The 21,889-nt window shown below is 40.1% G+C and overlaps 1 protein-coding gene across 2 annotated transcripts; it reads right to left on the bottom strand.

The window, feature by feature from the left end:
• Positions 1-367: 367 nt before the first annotated feature.
• On the bottom strand, positions 368-21,882 carry POPDC3 (popeye domain cAMP effector 3). 2 transcript variants are annotated; one of them, XM_082405277.1, is made up of 4 exons: positions 21,859-21,882; positions 2,898-3,634; positions 1,857-1,965; positions 368-830 (listed from the first exon to the last, which is right to left on the bottom strand). In XM_082405277.1, exons 2-4 carry the CDS (start codon positions 3,380-3,382, stop codon positions 549-551), a joined length of 876 nt encoding a protein of 291 aa, XP_082261403.1. In that variant the 5' UTR covers positions 3,383-3,634; positions 21,859-21,882; the 3' UTR covers positions 368-548. The 2 variants fall into 2 exon arrangements, with proteins under 2 accessions (XP_082261403.1, XP_082261402.1); XM_082405276.1 differs by lacking the exon at positions 21,859-21,882 and adding an exon at positions 21,464-21,676.
• Positions 21,883-21,889: the final 7 nt, after the last annotated feature.

Genomic DNA, 21,889 nt, shown 5'->3' with positions numbered 1-21,889 from the left:
GGCATACTGTTATCTCTTGCATTTATTCTGCTTTCTAGTCATATTAAATAACTTCACATTTAAAATAAATCATTGCTGCCCACCACAATAACACGTGTTGCTTTCATCAGAGGTTGTAGCAAAAAGTGAATTCTGGAGACACTGATGTGGACAGTAGCTACCCACTCTCCTGCTCAGAGTACTTACTGGCTGCTTCTTGAGAAGCAACCCCTAACTAACTCAGTAGGGCAAGGCAGCAGATTTGAATAAGTCTGAGGACATATTTGAGAATGCAAAATTTCATTCTCCCAGTGCTGATGCAGAAAAGGACAAACTGCCCATAGTTACTCACCGCCCCCCCCATATATTTCAATGAGAAATACAGAAAAAAACTTGTAAAATTTATTCACAATGCACACGTTGAGATGAATAAAACAGCTGGCAGTGGCATCTCGCCTCTGAGTTGGATTTATAAAAATATTAGTGAGCTCCATTTTCTGTATTTTGCTATTTCATTTGGGGAGTGATGAAGAGAGTCTTTTATCATTATAAAACTTCAGGGTTCGGTGTCATTTATCACAATGTCGTCTGGAATTCTGAAAATGTTCTGTCAGGGCTGATCTGGACATTTCAGGACTTGACATTTGATAGAAGTTGGGTAACCGAATATCGTAATGGTATCTTTTTCCTATATATACCCTGTCATTCAAGGCATAGAGTTTATCTGCAATGTCACTGCCAATTAAAACTGAAAACAGGCGGGAGATGTAACGATGCTGAGCCAAGAGCAAGTATAATTTCTTTCTCCTCCAGGACACATATCGACAATCAGTTTCTGCTGTGAGGGTTACCTAAACAAACACAAGACCACACATAATCAGAGATTAGGAAGCAGGAAACCTTCTGCCATGTGGGTTTTTTTTGGCCCCAAATTTTAAATGAATTTCTCGTGCTGATTTTAACGTTAAAAAAGCCTACCAACCCACAATATATTGTAAAAATAGAAACTACAAAATTTATTACTATATATGTAATTTATAACATGAATAATCACAATGTTGTGCCCATCTCCACTTTATCTGTTTTCTAAGTTTGGGTATCTAGATTTTGCATTTCAGTGAAGTGACAGCTACTTGATATTAAAACATAATAAAGTTAGCTAATGTTTGTTAGAGAAATATTTCCAAGTCAATCCTGAAGACTGTAAACATTTAACCCTAATGCAGTTTCTGCAGTACCGAATAGAATTAACCTATTGTGCATATGTATATGAGTTTGTATTACAAAGACACACACACATATATACACACATGTATGTTACATGGATTAACCAGAGGAAGACAGTATACCATAATAGACAGAACCTACTGAAAGGATTATCTTTCAAAACTACCAGATATGGCAGCAGACTAGTGACAGTAAGTTTAGCATTTTGTTGCTAGAAAACAACTGAAATTCATCAGTATTTTGAATTTTAAAAGTCACTTATTTTTTAATAAGGGCAGATTTTTTGTTCTTGGTGTTTTTCTAAACTGTGACAGGTGGCAGTGTTTAGAGTCAAATATCAATTAATTATATTTTAATTCCCATATACTCAGTTAAGCAAAGAAAAATTTAAGAATATTTATCACAAACTCCTTTCCGTCATATGTAATACCCAATCTTCTCCTTGTTGCCGGACCTATAAAGTGACATTAATCAGCAAGACTCAAGCGGAACTGGGAAGACATGCATGATACTAAGTACATTCCAAAGTTAAATATAAATTATTCCTATGTCATCTGCTGCTCTGTTTGCTTGTTTGCCTGTTTTTAAATGAACAGTGTTTATCTGTTTGGAAGAGGCAGTGTTCACAGTGTGGCCTAGTTATTCCTTACCTGAAAAATGCCTTCCTCTGTGGGTTTCAGTGAGTCCCATTCAGGAGAATCCAGGAACTGGAAGGGGAAAATGTAATGCAGAAATTCGCCATCAACTGTCACTCTGATCCTACCCAAACACAAAGGACATCAGTTATGAGGGAAGGAGAAAGAGAGCACTAAGTTGGGGACGAGGATAGGGAACAGTATTTCCGATCTCTGATGTTTTTTTTGGCTTTTAAAATCTTTAAGGGCAAAATATTGAATTCATACACTACAGTAAATGACAAAAATCCCCTGTAAGATTTATGTACTGCTGTTCCTCCCATGGTTAGGATTCTGGAACAGTGGGTAAGATTCATCAGAAAATTCATCGAACTGTACATTGATGATATGTGCCCATTTATGTGTATATAATATATTTCAATTAAAAGTTTCAATGCACTCAGTCAGATTTTAAATTAAGTAGGAGAACACTGAAGAACATAAAGAAGTACCACTGGAAACACCTCTGTAAACTAAATATTTAACCTTTTAAAAAACATGAATAACCACATTAGTATTTCTTCCTCCAAACTTTCTGTTTTCAAATTTTATATATAGTGCACGTCCCCTTCTAGCAAGTGGGCAATTGGTAGAATTTACTGAAAAAAATGATCATTATAAGATTTAAGTGTTCTTTATTATTTAAAAGAATGCCCTATCAGAATCTGTTCAAAATACTTTCATGCTAACATAAGTATTCTATTAATTTAAGCTGGCATCATCCTCTTGACTCTCATGATTAGCTTGGAAACAAGTAGCATATCCAGACAAACCAATTCGTACGTTTGATTTATATGAAGAAATATTAAGACTCTAAATTATAACCTGCTTCAAGTAAATAATACCCTGTACTCTAAATGCCTGTATCCATGACTCATGTGTCAAGGGCTTTCTCATGCCTCAGCGTGCTCAATACTGCCCAGGATTATGCTGTGTTGAGATGGAAAATGCAGCAGAAAGAAACAGAAGCTAGTAACTAATAAAGAGGAAAGACATGCAAGTGTCAAGAGTACAAACCTTCCTGAAACAAGCAGGGAGAGTTTGTCAATGGAGGTTTTCCCCTGCATGGCATAACAGTGCTCCTTTTCCAAAGTAACCACTTCTGAGCTCATAGCAATAGTTCTGAAGTCAGGCAAAGAGGTCCCCAGAGGCTGGAAGAGGGAGCTGTACAGCAGCTGAAATTCTCGCGCAAAGGTTATGCTGCGAACTTGATAGGCGATATGAACAAACCGCATGAAGCAGATGACAAACAATATAAAATTCCAGGAAAATATGTCAGCTGCACAGACATCTACCCAAGCCCAGATAGCAGAACAGAGAAAACCCAACCCCAGCAAACTGAAGACGTAAAGGAGCCCGAAGAATCCACTGCCACCCATGAAACCTACTACAAATAAAATACTGGCAAGATGATAGATGGCTCCTTCGGCCTCTTGCTTCCAGATGGTGCAGACTGGGTGCTCATCTATTAGGTTCTTCCATAAACTTGAATTTCTTTCCATGGCTGTACTACCGTCTGGTTCACTTCTCAGTTGATGTTAAATGATATCGAAGCAAGTAATTAAGTCCTTTGCTTTTCCATCATCAGAGTTTTGCTCATTCTTCACAAAACCAGAGAAAGCCTGGACACTGGAGTTGGGGTGATTAAGGGTTTGGTGTGTATGGATCTTGAAAAACTAAGAATCCCATGCTACCATCCTTAAGTTCATCTGGGCTCCTGATTTAGATCTAGCCCACAAATACTTTGTGGTTTCCTGTGTAAGAAAAAGCCAGAAAGGATTCTAATTAAACAAGGAGAAGTGAGAAGTATATTTAATGAATTATCAGCATTACTTACTTATTCAAGTTGACATCCTATTTTCTGTGAAGTTAAAACGTTTTCAGCACAAATACTGAAAGTGTTAAATTTCTAGGATATAAAATTGCATATTTTAGAGTTAGGCTTGTTAATAATAATAAATTATTTACAGAAATTTTAGTATTTGTTACAATTAACTAACTACATATTTTTCAAGAAAGCTAAGTGCTATAATCAGCTGGTCCCTATAAGAGTAATTCAGTATACCTCAGAATATCTTGGGACAGTGACTAAATATGCAGATTCACAGACTGTTTCTGGATATACTGAGTCCGAATCTCTGAGGGTGGAGCCCAAGTGTTGGCATTTTGAACAAGCTCCCCACATGATTTTGATGCATCAATCCATGGCCTTCCATGGCCCACCCTTTTAGAGATAGTTTGACAGTATGTTATTCACTCTTTTTTTTTTTTTTATTCACTCTTTATAGATGAGGAATTCGAAGCTCAGAGAGGCCAAGTAATTTATCCAAGGCCACACAGTGGTTGGTGGCAGAGCAGAACTTCAGGACTTGAGCCTGCATGCCAGATCCAATCATGTGATCTCCCATGAGAGAGATTTTAAATTAGGCACTGTAAGAAGCCCTAATAAATCAATAAACATAAGAAACACACAATTAGGAGTCAGATTTTAAGAGCACATAGTAGACTGTGAAAATGTTTAATTAATTAGATCTAAATTATTTGAGAAATAAAAATTCAGTTCTCCCTCACTGTATTAGAGGCTATTTCAGGTTAAAGGTTGCATCCATATAACTAAATAAATAATATTAAAATTCCTGCTACTTACACATTTATTTACCAGATGGTCAAAAATGTTAGCGACTTGTTCCTCTGCACATACATTCTCTACCCTTTCAGCCATATGGTAAAAATGCTAATATGTGATCTGACTCAGGAGAGATTTAACCATGATGACAGAGCTGTAGGATATGTATCATTTATCACCAGGTTTCTTAACAATAAATGGTTTCAATGTGAAGCATTCATTAGATTGACTTTTTTGAAACCAAAATAACATTCAAGAACCTTGAACTTGTGTACTATATTTAGTGTTTTTATCTTGAGATGGATTTTTCCAGAACACCTGTTAATAAAATATCAAATATCATAGATCTTGTCTCAGAAAAAAAGTACACAAACAGAGGTGAAAATGACTTAGCTGAAGTGAAAAAAGGAATAGTGTTACTACCAACAGAACTAGAAATGAAAATAAAGAAGCTGCTGCCGCTGAAGTTCCTCGTTTTTCATCTTGGACAGTGATTCTCTTCTCAGCAAGTAATGACATTAAGAACATCACCAGGTGAATCATGAAAAAAAGAAACAACAACACAGACCTATAACTTACAACCATATTGTTGTTTCTACTTATGCTGCTTTCAAATACATTTTACACAGTCTGCATCCCTCTAATTATCACTCCACCCATCTCTCTGTGAGAGATGAGATTCAAGGCAGACTGGCATCCTGAATATGTTTCATTTCTCCTCTTTAAACAAAACGCAAAATTATATATTACTGCACATTCAAAACAAAGAAACGTTTTTAAAAAACACAATGAGTAGTGACAACTGTGAAATGCAGACTGCAAATGTCAGTCCCCTTGCTGTTTTACTTTTAAAACTTGGGTATTTTAAATTAATCAATTCCTTAGGATGCCAAGCACAGCCATGAAGCCAATATTAGAAAGCACCACCAGTAGAGCTCTGAACTTGGGTTTGAACTTCCTGAAAAATTTATAATCCTCAACAAATTGTTAAAATGATGCTAATAGGGAGAGGCCATGTAAAATGTTTGTGGCAATTCAGAAGGGGGCTTATGGGAATCTTGTCCCCTTAAACTCTTGACTTGGGGGATATACTGGGCCACCTACATTCCTGGAGTGTGACCCATTATGATTATATGAGGAACTGTGTTTCCGGCCCTTCCCAGTCGGCTTCTGTTTCAATAAGCTGCTACCAAGCCATCTTCCTATCCTTGACACTGTCTCACTCAACGGGGAGTGCTGACTTGCCCTGATTAAATTACTCCACACCCAGCCTTTCTCTGCTTGGTGTGTTTTTATTCAGTCACCAAAACAGATGTACTTTATTAGAAGAGGAAGAACTGACAGGGGCAGGTGATGAGCCTGAGTGTTCCTCTGACATGTGCCAGCAGCACGATTATGAATGCTGCACATGATTCATCAACCAGCTGCCTGCCTTAAAGGCCTGTAGGCCTTAAGTCATGTTTTTGGGTAAATAAATGCTGAAATGCCAAAGGAGCGCAATGGATTTCTTAAGCAATAAAGTGGGTCTTCCCTGCACAAGAAGTTAACACATGGGGATACAAATGACGGAGACAAAATAAAGGGCAAATAAACAAAATATTTCCAAGTTTGCTCTTTAAATTGTAAGACCCTGAGTTCTAGGGAATAAGGAAATGTAAAGGCAGGCACAAAGATGCTCAGTGAAATGTGATCTAAACTGGGTGGCAAACTGATGAAGATCAGCTCAGAAATGGCAATTATCGGTTCACAACGTGGACATTTATTACCTCGCTGCATCACACTTACTGCTGTGGGGGAGGCAGTATCTAAGGCATCATGCTCAGCCTACAGATGAGCAAGGTGGGGCACCGGACCGGTTAAGTAACTTGCTTCAGGGAAAGGAGGCAGTAAGTCACAGGCTGGAAGTTCAAGTCCCCCTCCACTCAGCTTCATGCCCTCCCCAGCAGGCAATGTGTCTTTCAAGGTTGTGAATCTGATTTAATGTGTTGGGAGACCAGTGGGATATTCCGCCAGGACAGCTTGCCAGTAAAATAATAATCCTAACAGTGGATATTTGAGACCTCCTATATCTGCTTGTACTGCTCAATCCATAATGCTTAGAATACTGCCAGGGACACAGACATAGAAAGGCACTCATGAAGTAATCTGCTGTATTATTATTCAACATTGACTCACTTCCTCTTCTAGATTCCAAAATTCTTCAGGGGCAAAGACAAATGTTTTTGTACTTCTGACCCTTGGCACTCAGTGAATGTGGATTGAATACACTGGTATAGAGGTACAAGCCCACTCTGCCTTTTCCATCCCCACTCTCTATCCAATTCAACAGATGTTCTAACATATTCTGTCACCTAAGGGAACAGAAGTGGAGGAGACCTTGACTGAGGGGTTGGGACATCACTTATTTAAGATGTCTGGCACAACTCCAAATTCATAGGAGAATCCTTCTGTCTTCTTAGAACGTTCAGTTCCTTAAGAGCAGTTGAATTCCTGATCTGATTAAAACAACTCTGGTAGCATGTGGTATTGTGTTAGTTTGAGTTGCTAGGCAACGAAGAAGATCAAAATTCCATCAATATTCTACTTATTAATTGGAATCATATCCCAACTTTGGTGTGTGTTCCATATGGGAAATAATCATGAACTTCAAGCTAGTTTTTGCCCCCCAATATATATGACCATACCCTAATCCCTGGAAGCTGTGAATGTAATCTTATTTGGAAAAAAGGTCTTTGTAGATATAACTAAGTTAAGGATCTCCAGATGAGAAGACCATCCTAGATTACTTGGATGGGCCAAATCCAATGGCAATTGTTCTTATAAGAGACACACAGAGGATGCAGATAGAAGAGGAGGATAGAAGAGGAGGAAGCAATGTGACCACAGAGGCAGAGACTGGAGTGAAGCAGCCATAAATCAAGGAATGCCGACAGCCACCAGAGACTGGAAGAGGCAAGGAACAGAATCTCCCTTAGAGCTTCTGGAAGGAGTACACCTACCAACACCATGATTTCAGACTTCTGGCCTTCAGAACTATGAGAGAATAAATTTATGTTGTTTTGGATAAAAAAAAAAAAGCTAGTTTTCTCTGCTTATCTTTAAGGAGCTGCACTTATTCAGCAACTATGTGCCAGACATATTTGAAAAATTATCTCATTTAATCTGCACAACAAGCCCATGAGGAAAGTACTATTATCTCCATCTCACAGATGAGAAAACTCAGAGAAGGCAAGTAAACTGTTCAAGGTTACCACACTGCTCATATTGGAACTAAGATTCCATCCAGGTCTGCCTGACTGTGAAACTCACAGTTTAAACTGCATCATTCTGCTTTCACAGTACCAGCATTTAGAAAATGTAGGCTTTAGTTTCCTCCCTGCTACTTAGATGAACTCAGACATATTTATTCATCAGTAAAGCAGAGGTGATATCACCTATTCTGTCCACTTTAAAGGGTGCTGGAAGATTCGGATGAGAAAATCTTTATTAAAAATTCTTAGCAAATTTTAAAGTAACATAGAAATGCCATTGCTGTATTTGTTGCTTGTAACAGAGCTGAGCCATTTGGAGAACACAGTTTTCAAAAGTTTTCTTTCCGGGCTTCCCTGGTGGCGCAGTGGTTGGGAATCTGCCTGCCAATGCAGGGGACACGGGTTCGAGCCCTGGTCTGGGAAGATCCCACATGCCGCGGAGCGACTAAGCCCGTGAGCCACAAATACTGAGCCTGCGCGTCTGGAGCCTGTGCTCCGCAACGGGAGAGGCCGCGACCATGAGAGGCCCACGCACCGCGATGAAGAGTGGCCCCCGCTCACCGCAACTGGCGAAAGCCCTCGCACAGAAACGAAGACCCAACACAACCAAAAATAAAAAATATATATAAATAAATAAATTTTAAAAAAAAGTTTTCTTTCCCTCAGAGGATTACAAATGAAGACGAGCCATCCTTATACTGTAAATTCTAAATTTACTCATTTCTGCAGGAGTGATCTCTATCATTCGTCCCTATCTTGTGTCCTGACCACCTACTGCTGGCAGGTATAGACCCAGAACCAACCCATCCTTAAGTCTTCACTTTCCAGTGGCCAAGAAGCCAGTCTCTGGAAGCCAACAACAATCTTGTTCCTTAGATTAGTGTTTAGTGCTTCCCAGCAGGTGTGCTCAGATCACCTCCATCAGAATCACCTGGCCACAGCCAACATCATCCTCAATGGTGTAAAACTGAAACCATTTCCGCTAAGATCAGGAACAAGACAAGGTTGCCCACTCTCACCACTATTATTCAACATAGTTTTGGAAGTTTTAGCCACAGCAATCAGAGAAGAAAAAGAAATAAAAGGAATCCAAATTGGAAAAGAAGTAAAGCTGTCACTGTTTGCAGATGACATGATACTATACATAGAGAATCCTAAAGATGCTTCCAGAAAACTACTAGAGCTAATCAATGAATTTGGTAAAGTAGCAGGATACAAAATTAATGCACAGAAATCTCTTGCATTCCTATACACTAATGATGAAAAATCTGAAAGTGAAATTAAGAAAACACTCCCATTTACCACTGCAACAAAAAGAATAAAATACCTAGGAATAAACCTACCTAAGGAGACAAAAGACCTGTATGCAGAAAACTATAAGACACTGATGAAAGAAATGAAAGATGATACAAACAGATGGAGAGATATACCATGTTCTTGGATTGGAAGAATCAACATTGTGAAAATGACTCTACTACCCAAAGCAATCTACAGATTCAATGCAATCCCTATCAAACTACCACTGGCATTTTTAACAGAACTAGAACAAAAAATTGCACAATTTGTATGGAAACACAAAAGACCTGAATAGCCAAAGCAATCTTGAGAAAGAAAAACGGAGCTGGAGGAATCAGGCTCCCAGACTTCAGACTATACTACAAAGCTACAGTAATCAAGGCAGTATGGTACTGGCACAAAAACAGAAATATAGATCAATGGAACAGGATAGAAAGCCCAGAGATAAACCCACACACATATGGTCACCTTATCTTTGATAAAGGAGGCAAGAATTTACAATGGAGAAAAGACAGCCTCTTCAATGAGCGGTGCTGGGAAAACTGGACAGCTATATGTAAGAGAATGAAATTAGAACACTCCCTAACACCCTACACAAAAATAAACTCAAAATGGATTAGAGACCTAAATGTAAGGCCACACACTATCAAACTCTTAGAGGAAAACGTAGGCAGAACACTCTATGACATAAATCACAGCAAGATCCTTTTTGACCCACCTCCTAGAGGAATGGAAATAAAAACAAAAATAAATAAATGGGACCTAATGAAACTTAAAAGCTTTTGCACAGCAAAGGAAACCATAAACAAGACAAAAAGACAACCCTCAGAATGGGGGAAAATATTTGCAAATGAAGCAACTGACAAAGGATTAATTTACAAAATTTACAAGCAGCTCATGCAGCTCAATATTAAAAAAACAAACAACCCAATTCAAAAATGGGCAGAAGACCTAAATAGACATTTCTCCAAAGAAGATATACAGATTGCCAACAAACACATGAAAGAATGCTCAACATCATTAATCATTAGAGAAATGCAAATCAAAACTACAATGTGAGGTATCATCTCACACCGGTCAGAATGGCCATCATCAAAAAATCTACAAACAATAAATGCTGGAGAGGGTATGGAGAAAAGGGAACCCTCTTGCACTGTTGATGGGATGGGAATGTAAATTGATACAGCCACTATGGAGAACAGTATGGAGGTTCCTTAAAAAACTAAAAATAGAACTACCATACGACCCAGCAATCCCACTACTGGGCATATACCCTGAGAAAACCATAATTCAAAAAGAGTCCTGTACCACAATGTTCATTGCAGCTCTATTTACAATAGCCAGGACATGGAAGCAACCTAAGTGTCCATCGACAGATGAATGGATAAAGAAGATGTGGCACATATATACAATGGAATATTACTCAGCCATAAAAAGAAACAAAATTGAGTTATTTGTAGTGAGTTGGATGGACCTAGAGTCTGTCATACAGAGTGAAGTAAGTCAGAAAGAGAAAAACAAATACCGTATGCTAACACATATATATGGAATCTAAAAAAAAAAAAAAAAAATGGTCATGAAGAAGCTAGGGGCAAGACGGGAATAAAGACGCAGACTGACTAGAGAATGGACTTGAGGATATGGGGAGGGGGAAGGGTAAGCTGGGACGAAGTGAGAGAGTGGCATGGACATATATACACTACCAAACGTAAAATAGATAGCTGGTGGGAAGCAGCTGCATAGCACAGGGAGATCAGCTCGGTGCTTTGTGACCACCTAGAGGGGTGGGATAGGGAGGGTGGGAGGGAGACGCAAGAGGGAAGGGATATGGAGATATATGTATACATATAGCTGATTCACTTTGTTATACAGCAGAAACTAACACAACGTTGTAAAGCAATTATACTCCAATAAAAACGTTAAAAAAATAAAATAAAAATAAAAAACTTTACAATCTTAAAAAAAAAAAGAATCACCTGGGTGGCTTGTTAAAATGCTCCTTCCCTGGCCCCACCCCAGAACTACTGAGTCAGGAAGGGACCCAGACAGATGCATTTCTGATAGGCTCCCAGCTGATTCTTATGCACACTAAAGTTTGAGAGCCATTATTTTATCTTGTTCCTGAAGGATCTCTGAATTATCCTTGCTTGCAGAGCCTCAGCTGTGTCCATTCCTGGCTGACCACTGGCTGTCCTCCCATGCTGGTTACTCCATGTAATGTTCCCTGATCCCTAGTTGTCTGTCCACGGCTGCAGTGCTGGTGTCAGTGCGCCATTCTGCTATCTAGTCTGTCCAGTTGGCATTACTACTTAAGAGAAGGGTCCTAGTCTTAGCTGTGCCCCTAAACAGCGTGTGATTTTAAGCTTCCCAGACCTGTTTCCTCATTGATAAAATGAAAGAGTTGGACAAATAATGTGTGGTTCCTTTTAGCTCTAAAATAACACAACTCTCCATGATATGAAATAGAACATTATTCCTAGCTTAGGTCAAAATGTAGAGCTGAGGGGCAGAACTGAATTATGACTGCAGATCTTAACACCAGGTTTATGACTGGGGCCCAACTCTAGAGATTGTTTAATTACTTAAGGACTGTGGTAGGGTCCAGGCACCGGCATTTTTTCACAAATTTCCCATTTTGTTATGCAACCAGGGTTACAAACTTTTAGGGGGCTAGGGTTGAGAGACAACAGAACATTCTGTAGAGTAAAGGGTCTGGATTTTAATCCTTATTATCATTTTTTTTAAATTTATATTATTTATTTTATTTATGGCTGCCTTGGGTCTTTGTTGCTGTGCACAGGCTTTCTCTAGTTGCAGTGAGCGAGGGCCACTCTCTGTTGCGGTGCGCGGGCTTCTCATTGCAGTGGCTTCTTTTGTTGTGGAGCCCGGGCTCTAGAGCACAGGCTCAGTAGTCGTGGCACACGAGCTTAGTTGCTCCGCGGCATGTGGGATCTTCCCAGACCAGGGCTTGAACCCGTGTCCCCTGCATTAGCAGGCAGTTTCTTAACCACTGAGCCACCAGGGAAGCCCTAATGCTTATTTTTAAAGGGCTGGAAAGGCACATTTTCTCCTGTGTGTCTTCATTTCCATGCTTTGCTCAGGTCAGGAGGCATTTTTCTTCCCCACCACTCATCTCCAAGGGGGGCTCAAGGTTTGTGGATATTCTGCAGCAGCCTTTCCTTAACATGGTGGCTGAAGTGCACCTTCTAGGTTCTGAGTTTTTATGCCTTTATTATTGGTCTACATGGCTTCCACTGTATATTATATTGCCCATTATATATATTTTCCTTTTTAAAGCGTCATAATTTGCTTATTCTCTCAGTTGGGGTATATATTTAAGTATTTTTTTAAAGAAATGAATGTAGATAGTGTGTGCATTTTTAAAATATTGGCTTTATTAATTGGTCATTATATATGTATCTATATGTATGTATATGTATGTATGTGTTTATATATATATATATATATATATAAAACAATGGTAACAGTGCTCAGGTAGAAAAGCAGTGTGTAGAATACAGTTTTGGAACAAGCAGGTTAATAAGCCAGGAAGTCCAAGTGAGATATGATCAATACCTGAATCAACGGCTTAGGTGTTGGACTAAAAAGAAAGGAAAGCATATATTAGACCATGAGGAAGAAATGAAAGGAAGATGTGTCTCTACTGAGATAGAGGAACAGAAAAGGGATGAAGATGCTTTCATCTTCCTTTCATCCCTTTCTTTCCCGAAGCTTGGAAAGAAATCAGAGGAAAGGGGGACTCAGTTTGAGTCATGTTTAACCTGATGCACTTGGTCTAGCAACAGAGTTCACAACAGAAGATAAGGGGCAGGATGGAGGGGTATGTAACAGTTGTCTTGTAATAACACAGGACAATCATGAATAAGGACTGGAGCTGGCAAGATTATCTAGAAAGTGAGTACAAAGAGAAATGAGAGTTGAAATTAAATGCCCATGATCAGAGGCCTTAGAATTCTAGGCGTGTGCTGGCTATTGCAGGAGCCATGAGCCACATGTGGCTGTTGAGACTCTGAAATATGGCTGGCCTGAAGTAAGAAGTGCTGTGCACAACGGATTGCGAAGACTTAGTACAAAGATAAGGAATAAGTCATGAATAATTTTTATATTGGTTACATGTTGAAATGATAATGTTTTGGAAATACTGGGTTAAATAAAACATGTTATTAAAGCTAATTTCACCCATTTCTTCTTGTTTTTTAATGTTGCTACTAGAAAATTTTAAATTACATATGTGGCTTGCGTTATATTTCTCTTGGACAGTGCTGGTCTAGAGCCTCTCAAGCAATAAGAGAGAGGAACTGAAAAGACTTGACATGATGCTGTGCAAACAGTGCATATGTATAGCATATAAATGTATAAATATGGAAGAATTATCTAAGATTAAGAGCAGAGAGTTGATATAAATGTAAATGATATTGGCTACAATATTCATATGCTACAGTCAGATGTTATCCAAGGCACAGATGTGTCACCATCTGGTTTCTGCCTAAAAAGATGGCCAACCCCCCTACAGCTCTTGGCCTCTTTATCCTACCAAGGAAGGCACTACTTTTTCCTTTTTCCTTAGGAGAATTCCACTTTTCTAAGCAATTATATTACATGGTCTTGTTTTCTCATTTCATCTTCTGATGATACCTCATGGTGTACACTGAAAATCTCAGACAGACAATCTTATAAATTTTATGCTGGAGATTGGACTGTGGCCTTCTGGATTCCAGAAGGTCCACACCAGTCTTTGTTTGCACATAATGCCTAAGTCTCTTCATGTACCACTAGGCTTCTAGGCTGGAGTATGCCTTTGACTTTTCATACCATGCCCACAGGCTATGAAGGGCTTCTCTGATTCTCTTGTCTCAGCTAAAGTCACATTTGATTATCTTCAGCCATGTTTGCTTTCTCACTTTATCACATACGGTGGTAGGGAGAATTCTAAGATTCCTGCCCTGCTTGTGCGCACACCCTATAATCCCCTTCTCATGAGTCTGGGCAGAACCTGTGAATGGCATGGGACAGATGCTCCCTTGATTAGTTAACATTATATGGCCAATGGTGCTGGAGTAGTCACCGCTGCGATTATGTTAAGTTATATAAGACTCCACTGTAGGACTTGAGAGGGATTGGAAATTAGACAAACATATTCTTACTGGCCTAGAAAAAAGCAGACATCATGCTATGACATGCCTATGGGGGCCACAAGGCAAGGAACTGCAGGCAGTATCTGTGAGCTGAAAGAAGTACCCAACCAACAGATACCAGGATAATGGGGACCTCAGTCCTACAACCACAAGGAGCTGAATTCTGCCAGCACCCTAAAAAGCTTGGAAGAGGACCCTGGACTCCAAATGAGGGGTGCAGTGTGGCTGACACCTGGATTGCAAGCGTGTGAGGCCCTGAGCTGAGGATCCAGTTTAGCTGTGCCTGGACTTCTGACTCACAAAAACTGTGAGATAATAAATTTATGTTGTTTTAAGCTAAGTTTGTGGTAATTTGTTACAAAGCAATAGAAAGTGAATACACACACAGTATACACCAATACTAACTATACATGAGGCTTTTCATTAATCTAATAATCTACATTCTATGATGGACTTGGAATATAGGTCTATGGAGCAGAAGACACTCAATCCTTGCTAGATTTAAATTAGGAAAATCAGGTGATAACAGGTCTTCAGTCATATCTGGAAAACAAGACAGGATAAGTGGCTCTGGGAATTACATTTAAATTCACTGTGGTTCCCAGCATCACTTCATAGGTTTTCCTTTCATGGAGTCAGGTGGCCCCAACACTGTTAAGCATTTGGACACATGGGCAACTTCTAGATAGTGATGTCATTCATATACCAATCTCCAAAATTCCTGGAATACCATGTTTTCTTGGTTGACTTTCAGCTGGGTCAATTCTTTGTAAAATTGAGCCACACTTATATGGCAGATACTTGACGTTTCAGACACATCCAGAGATTAATACTAAATAAACAGCCCATAGGAACTCAAAACAAATAGCTCTGTAATTCTTCTAATTGTGACTTCACCAAATTTTAGATGAGTTGAGCAATGGGAAATTAATGCAATATATAATTGCCATCTTCTTAATCCTCATATACTACTATTAGTACTACTACCAGCACTATTACTACCAGCACCTAACATTTACTGAACATTCACTTACTATATGCCAGGCATGTTTCTAAGAGCCTTAAAATATTATGTCATTTAATCCTCACAACTTTTTGAAGTAGGTAGTTTTATTGTCCCCATTTTACAGATGAGAAAACTGAAATATAGGTTGCTTAAGGATACACTAATGACAGAGCCCAGATTCACTCCCAGGCAGGCAGATGCCAAGGCTCTGCTCTCTTAACCACCATGACATACTGCTTCACATATAGTTTGAATCTAAATATTTGGAATAACTGGAACAAATCAACAACATTCTTGTTTTCTCCCTTCAGTCCTAGAGTCAATGAATTTAAATGTTTTCTTAAGAAATTACAAATTTTCAGGTGGGAGGATGAGAGAAATAGGTGAGGGAGGTTGAGAGGTACAAACTTCCAGTTACAAAATAAATGAGTCACGGGTATGAAATGTACAGTCTGGGGAATATAGTGGATAATTATGTAATATCTTTGTATGGTGACAGATGGTAACCAGACTTACATAGTGATCATTCTGAAATGTATAGAAATATCAACTCACTATGTTGTGCACCAGGAACTAACATAGGGCGGTAGGTCAATTATACTTCAAAAATAAACAGACTCATAGAAAAAGAGATCAGATTTGTGGTTACCAGAGGCGGGAGTTGGGGGCAGGGGGAACTGGATGAAGGTGGTCAAAAGGTACAAACTCCCAGTTATAAATAAGCACTAAGGATGTCATGTACAACATGATAAATATAGTTAACACTGCTTTATGTTATACATGAAAGTTGCTCAGAGAGCAAATCCTAAGTGGTCTCATCACAAGGAAAAAATATTTTTCCTATTTCTTTAATTTTGTATCCATACGAGGTGATGGATATTCACTAAACTTATTGTGGTAATCATTTCATGACGTATGTAAGTCAGATCGTTATGCTGCACATCTTAAAATTATACAGTGCTGTATGTCAATTATATCTCAATAAAACTGGAAGGAAAAAAAAGAAATTACAGGGACTTCCCTGGTGCAGCAGTGGTTAAGAATCCACCTGCCAATGCAGGGGACACGGGTTCAATCCCTGGTCTGGGGAGATCCCACATGCTGCGGAGCAACTAAGCCCATGCACCACAACTACTGAGCCTGCGCTCTAGAGCCTGTGAGCCACAACTAGAGAAAGCCCTCGCACAGCAATGAAGACCCAACGCAGCCAAAAAAAGAGAAAAAAAAAGAAATTACAATTTTTGGAGCAACAGAAGGATAGGTTGAGTCCTATGTTGAATCACGCAGTCCCTATAATTCTTAATTTGAAGATACAGCAGTAAACCTCTCCTTCTCAAGCTCATCATTTGATTGCTTTAAACGAACAACCCCCATACTCTGCTTCAAGTTCTTCTGACTTCTCCATGTCCTGGAAATGGTTAAAGGCACAAGCAGAAAGCCATTCACTTTTGATCACCTGCTATCACGTCAAGCAGTAAGTTCACCTACGATTCCTGATGAAAGATGCAAGAGAAGCTGGAATCATGGATGCATTAAACAGTCTTTTCTTGATATGAATCCAAGGTAGACACCTTCACTTACCTCTCCTCCAAGTGTTCTATATGCAGCAAATGAACTCACTTTTTCTATGTTTATTTACTTCAGGTTCTCATTTTCCTTCCTGGCAAACACACCTAATAAGTTCATGTGTGCTAGCTAATTGGCTATAATCTTTCCTCTGTCATTTTTTCGGGCTTAATGAGCAGGTGGATTACACACCAGGGTCAGCAATGTTTGAAACCACCAAACCAGCCACTACTGGTGCTAACAGGAGCACTTCTGCAGGGAATGACCATTTCAAGTGTTCATATATAGACAGGAGCTTTCTCTTTGTGAGAAAGATTGTTCACTGGTCCTCCATCCACATGCTCAACAATCTTTCCATTTCTTTGATTTCTTTCAGCCTCATTGTTATTGACTTTGTAGTACTTGAGCTTATTCCAGCCATAGATGTTTCTTTTTTGTGCACTTCCTGTCATGATCTGCAATGTGGATTATTCCCTTATTCCTGCTGCTCAGGAAATACTACATATTCTCTTGATTCTTTCAAAATATTTGATTATCTCAAGCTTCTCTTCAATATTGAAGCTTTCCTTTTGCATGCACTATTTGCCTTTTTTGAATCAAGATGCTTAAACATTCTTGGGATGTTCAATGAGTGTGTTTTTATGTAGAAAAATTCCTAAGTGCAAAAGAATAGCAAAACACAATCTTGCAGGATACCACATGGTGAACCAAGGTAGCTGGTAGACGTTTGAGGTCTCTGTGTGTTTGCATTTTGTGTATTCCTACAGGGCTCAGTTAGCTGGTTGCAGTTTACTGTGTTCACCTGGTGTTTCTGGCTGAGTAAATCATATATAAGCAAGTGCAAAATTCGTGTTATGCTCAAATTGTTCCCTAATATTTCAATTGCATTGGAATGACGCTGGTTTTCAAAACAAGCATTATAGCATAATTGACTGCATCATCAACTTTCAAATGGCCAGGAAAACATTACTAATTAACATATGCAATAATTCAATAAATCCCTGCCCTCATGGGGCTTGCATTTTAGTGAAATTCAAATGTTGACATAATTAAAACCCAGCTTCAAATTATGAGATATAAAATAATCTAAAAATACATCTTATATGCAAAAAACTTAAGCTACTTAAAACTCATTTAAAGTCAGTTGTTGCATATTGAATTTTAAAATAAATGCTACATTTTAAAAGACAGTCTAAAGTCTTGAAAAATCAAAATGCAAAGAAACTTGTTTTTTAGAACTTCCATCAAAGACCAAAAGCAAACAGACAAATAAACCCCCAAACATTATATGTGTCATTGGAGTACCACATTACACAGTGATGTGTCTGTATCCTTCTAGTTGTATAAATGCAAAGAAAGACATATGGAATGATCTTCACTTAATCTTAAGGGTGGTTATTCCTGTATGGTGGGACACTACTTTTTTCTTTGCACATATCTGTATTGTTTGCTTATTTTATTTTTTATTTATTTATTTTTTTGGCTGCGTTGGGTCTTCGTTGCTGCGTGAGGGCTTTCTCTAGTTGTGGCGAGCAGTGGGGCCTACTCTTCCTTGCGGTGCATGGGCTTCTCATTGTGGTGGCTTTTCTCGTTGCGGAGCACGGGCTCTAGGTGTGTGGGCTTCAGTAGTTGCGGCACGTGGTCCCTAGAGTGCGTAGGCTTCAGTAGTTGTGGAGTGCAGGCTCTAGGGCACGGGGCTTCAGTAGTTGTAGCGCGTGGGCTCAGTAGTTGTGGCGCATGGGCTTAGTTGCTCCACAGCATGTGGGATCTTCCTGGACCAGGGATTAACCCATGTCCCCTGCACTGGCAGGTGGATTCTTAACCACTGCACCACCAGAGAAGTCCCTGCTTCCTTTATAATAATCTTACAAAACCAAAAGGTGGTTTTATATTAATTTGAGAATTTTTAAATACAAAAATTTCAGAGAATAAAAAGCCATGAATCCAACAACCAGAATTAACAAGTATCAACATTGTGGTATTTTTGGATCCTTTTAAAATAAAAAATATTTTCACAAAAAATTGAAGATCACCACGGATTGCTCTCCAGTATCATTCCCCACCCATCCATTCACTCTATATAATTGTATTTTTCTTTCCTGTCCATATAGAATAATTTTAAAAATTCCAATTAAAAATGAAATGCTAGATTAGAAATATATCTTATAAGGTGGGTTTTTTTTCAGATTCACTCTTAAATTTTTGTTCTGATGAATAATTTTAAACATATTCCAAAACAGAGAAAATAATATATAATAAATCCCTATATACCCATTACCAATATTCAACAATTATCAAGATTTTGCCACATGGAGTTTCTGAAATCAAAAGCAAAAAATTGTGACCTACTGTTCAACCTACAGTTTATTCAGTCAATAAACAAACACCTACTAAGGAAGACAGGGAGAACTAAGATGAGCTGTGCTCTTATTATGTGCCAGACACTGGGTCTTGCCTCTGCTAACCCACTTAGGAGTCACAACAACTCTGCAACCCAAATAGTATTATCAGCATTGTTCAGAATGGAAAATGAGGCTCAGAGAGATGAAAGTTCTTCTATAGGCTCAGCTGCTATAGACCATTTTCTAGACCATAAATCCCTCCTCCTCCGCCAATTTCAGAGTGTGTGTGTGACAGTCACTAGAGGTTATTCTGCTGAAAAGCACAAAATGAGAAGATCTCACTTTGGGTCTGTATGAATTGATCCCTGAATTCTCTGGGCTGGAGGAGGATCCAGCATTGTTACAGGAACTTTAAGTCAGCAACTTTTGGTTATTTATTTAATTTATAAAATAACCGGTTGTAAATTTCACTTTGACATTTTCATCTAACTACTTAGATAAAAGAGAGAAATATTTTCCCCTTTCCTTTAAAAAAAAATCTCATTAATGATTCAATATACTCTTGTAAATTCTTATTCTCTATAGCTCATAATCCCAGCTGACCAACACCCGTAATTACAAAAAACGATTTCAATTGCAATTTGCAGGCTTGCAAATCTATCGTGGATATTTTCCAAAGCTGTTCCAAAACTTCTTGCCTGTCATGTCACTGTGTGTTGTTATGCTCACATACTACAGCAAGTGCTTCATAACCATTCTTGATCTATCCCGGGGACTGTTTCAAAATAAGCAGATGTGAATGCTCCAGTGTGTCAACCCTATTAGTCAGTCTTGTGATAAGAAGCATGGGATTTGGGCTTCCCATAACATATTTTTATTTAATAACATAGAATGTTATTAAATGTTTCTAACCATTTAGAAACCCAGGATGCACAATGATTCAGCTATTTTGAGAGACTGATGAGATTAAAGAAACTCAACTATCAAATGTCTCCCAGTTTATACGTATAAAATTTTAGGACAGATAACATCTTACTCTAGATTTCACTTAATATTTGTATCCCAAATTCTTCAAAAGACAAACCCAGTCTCCCAGAGAAGGAAAGAGCCTTAAAGATCATCTGGGATCAGCCAGACCTCTTCATTTTGCAAATGTGGAAGGAGATCCAATTTTTGTTTTGTTTATATTTTGTTTCAGGTAGTTCTTGTTTGGTTTTCTCTTGCCACAAAGAACAATGCCAAGTTCCTGTACTGTCACACCAGGGACATGTTCATGCAACAGTCCTTGGTATTAAAAATAACAGAAAAGAAAATAGCCACCAAACTTTAGTATGAACAGAGAGCAATAATTTTTTTAAGGCTGCCATAAAACTCAATTGCAATGTGCAAGCTTGCAAATTGAAAATACCTAACCACAAAAGTTGGAGTAAAAAGTCAGGAAGGAAGGCTGTCACATTCTAGAAGTTTAGAAAATCAAATTAGGTTATGTAGAAAAGTGGGTTTCTAATTCTACTTTTCCATTTATTTACATATAGAACTTTTTCACTTTTTGCAAAATATCTCCTGACTAAAACAATTTTTTTTTTTTGGCCATAGTCCTACTACTGTATTTGATTCTGTGCCTTTAATCTTTTCTTAAAATACAGACCCTCAAAATGTATCATACCTCTGTAACCGACCTTGGTGAGGAGGTAGTTTAGTGGTTTTCAAACGTCTTTTTCTTTCCTTCCTTCCCTTTTTTTTCAGGGGCATTCCCCAAATAGAGTAAACAGGTCAGCGTGACCTTGGATGAGGTCGCTTTCTCGGTCCCCAACTCAGCGTGAAACTCTGCCCCTAGTCAGACCCTTTGCAGAAGGAAACTTCCCGCCGCTGCCCGACTTCCCCAAGGCCAACCTAAAGATATCAGGGCCCCCAGAAGCAGCTTTTCTCCCTCGAAAATCTGGCCTTTTGGGGGGACTCCAAGGTGCCCGGGGCAAGAGTGGGACCAACAGCAGAGGTGGGAGGAAGATTCGCCTCTATGCGCGGACGACCCGAGCGCCCAGGGCCCGCGCGCCGACCCGAGCAGCGACCCCCCCACACCCGCCAAGCTCCAGCTGCGCCGTGCGGACCCGGGGCTCGCCGCTGGCTCGAGCGGGGCGGGAGCCGGGCGGCGGTGCGGCGCGCGCAGGAGCACTGGCGGCAAAGCACGGGCGCTGCCGGGGGTCTGCGGCGAGCGGCCCCCACCCGGGGGCGGGGCCAGCACAGAGGCCTCGCCCGGCGAGCGGCCCCAGAGTCGCGAGGTGTGAGGGTGCGGACAGCGGCGGGAGAGGGGCGGCCGAGGCGCCCCGGTTCCCTCCTTACCTGGCCTTCCCCGGCCCCGCGCTGAGCTCCGGCCTCGCGCCCGGAGAACTTTCCCAGCCGAGCGCGCCGGGCCCTGGCAGCCGGCGCGAAGCCCCCGGCGCCCGGCTCGCGTGCTCCTGGCCAACCCCGGGCCGGCGCCCGCATCCGCACCCGGGCGCTCGGTGACCGCAGCCCGGCTCCGGAGCGGCGCGGCGGTGCAGGCGGGGGCCGGGCACGGGCGCGCGCCCCGGGGGCGGCGGGGGTGGCGGCGGCGGCGGCCGCGGGCGCGCGGGGCCCGGGCAGCCCCAGCCTCCTGGGAGTCGCCGGCCTGCTGATCAACTCAGCGATCGCGGCGGACCAAAGTTTGCGAAGATGGGTTTCCCAAAGTGAACACCAATCACAGTTATAAAACGAACCTTGTATTATTCGCTGTTATCCTCGGCAGTG

This window comes from Balaenoptera borealis, assembly GCF_965194805.1.
Source record: "Balaenoptera borealis genome assembly, chromosome: 9".
Taxonomy (NCBI): domain Eukaryota; kingdom Metazoa; phylum Chordata; class Mammalia; order Artiodactyla; family Balaenopteridae; genus Balaenoptera; species Balaenoptera borealis.
The sequence above is the reverse complement of the archived record's forward strand: the minus strand, read 5'-3'. Positions and strand labels throughout refer to the sequence as shown.

Bases quoted from the DNA above. Each gene is read 5' to 3' on its own strand.
- POPDC3 (XM_082405277.1), bottom strand. From the start codon at position 3,382: ATGGAAAGAAATTCAAGTTTATGGAAGAACCTAATAGATGAGCACCCA. The intron at 1,966-2,897 runs GTTTGTACTCTT...GTGTTTGGGTAG, and splicing joins TCCCTGCTTGTTTCAGGAAG to GATCAGAGTGACAGTTGATG. The intron at 831-1,856 runs GTAAGGAATAAC...GTGTTTGTTTAG, and splicing joins CAGAGGAAGGCATTTTTCAG to GTAACCCTCACAGCAGAAAC.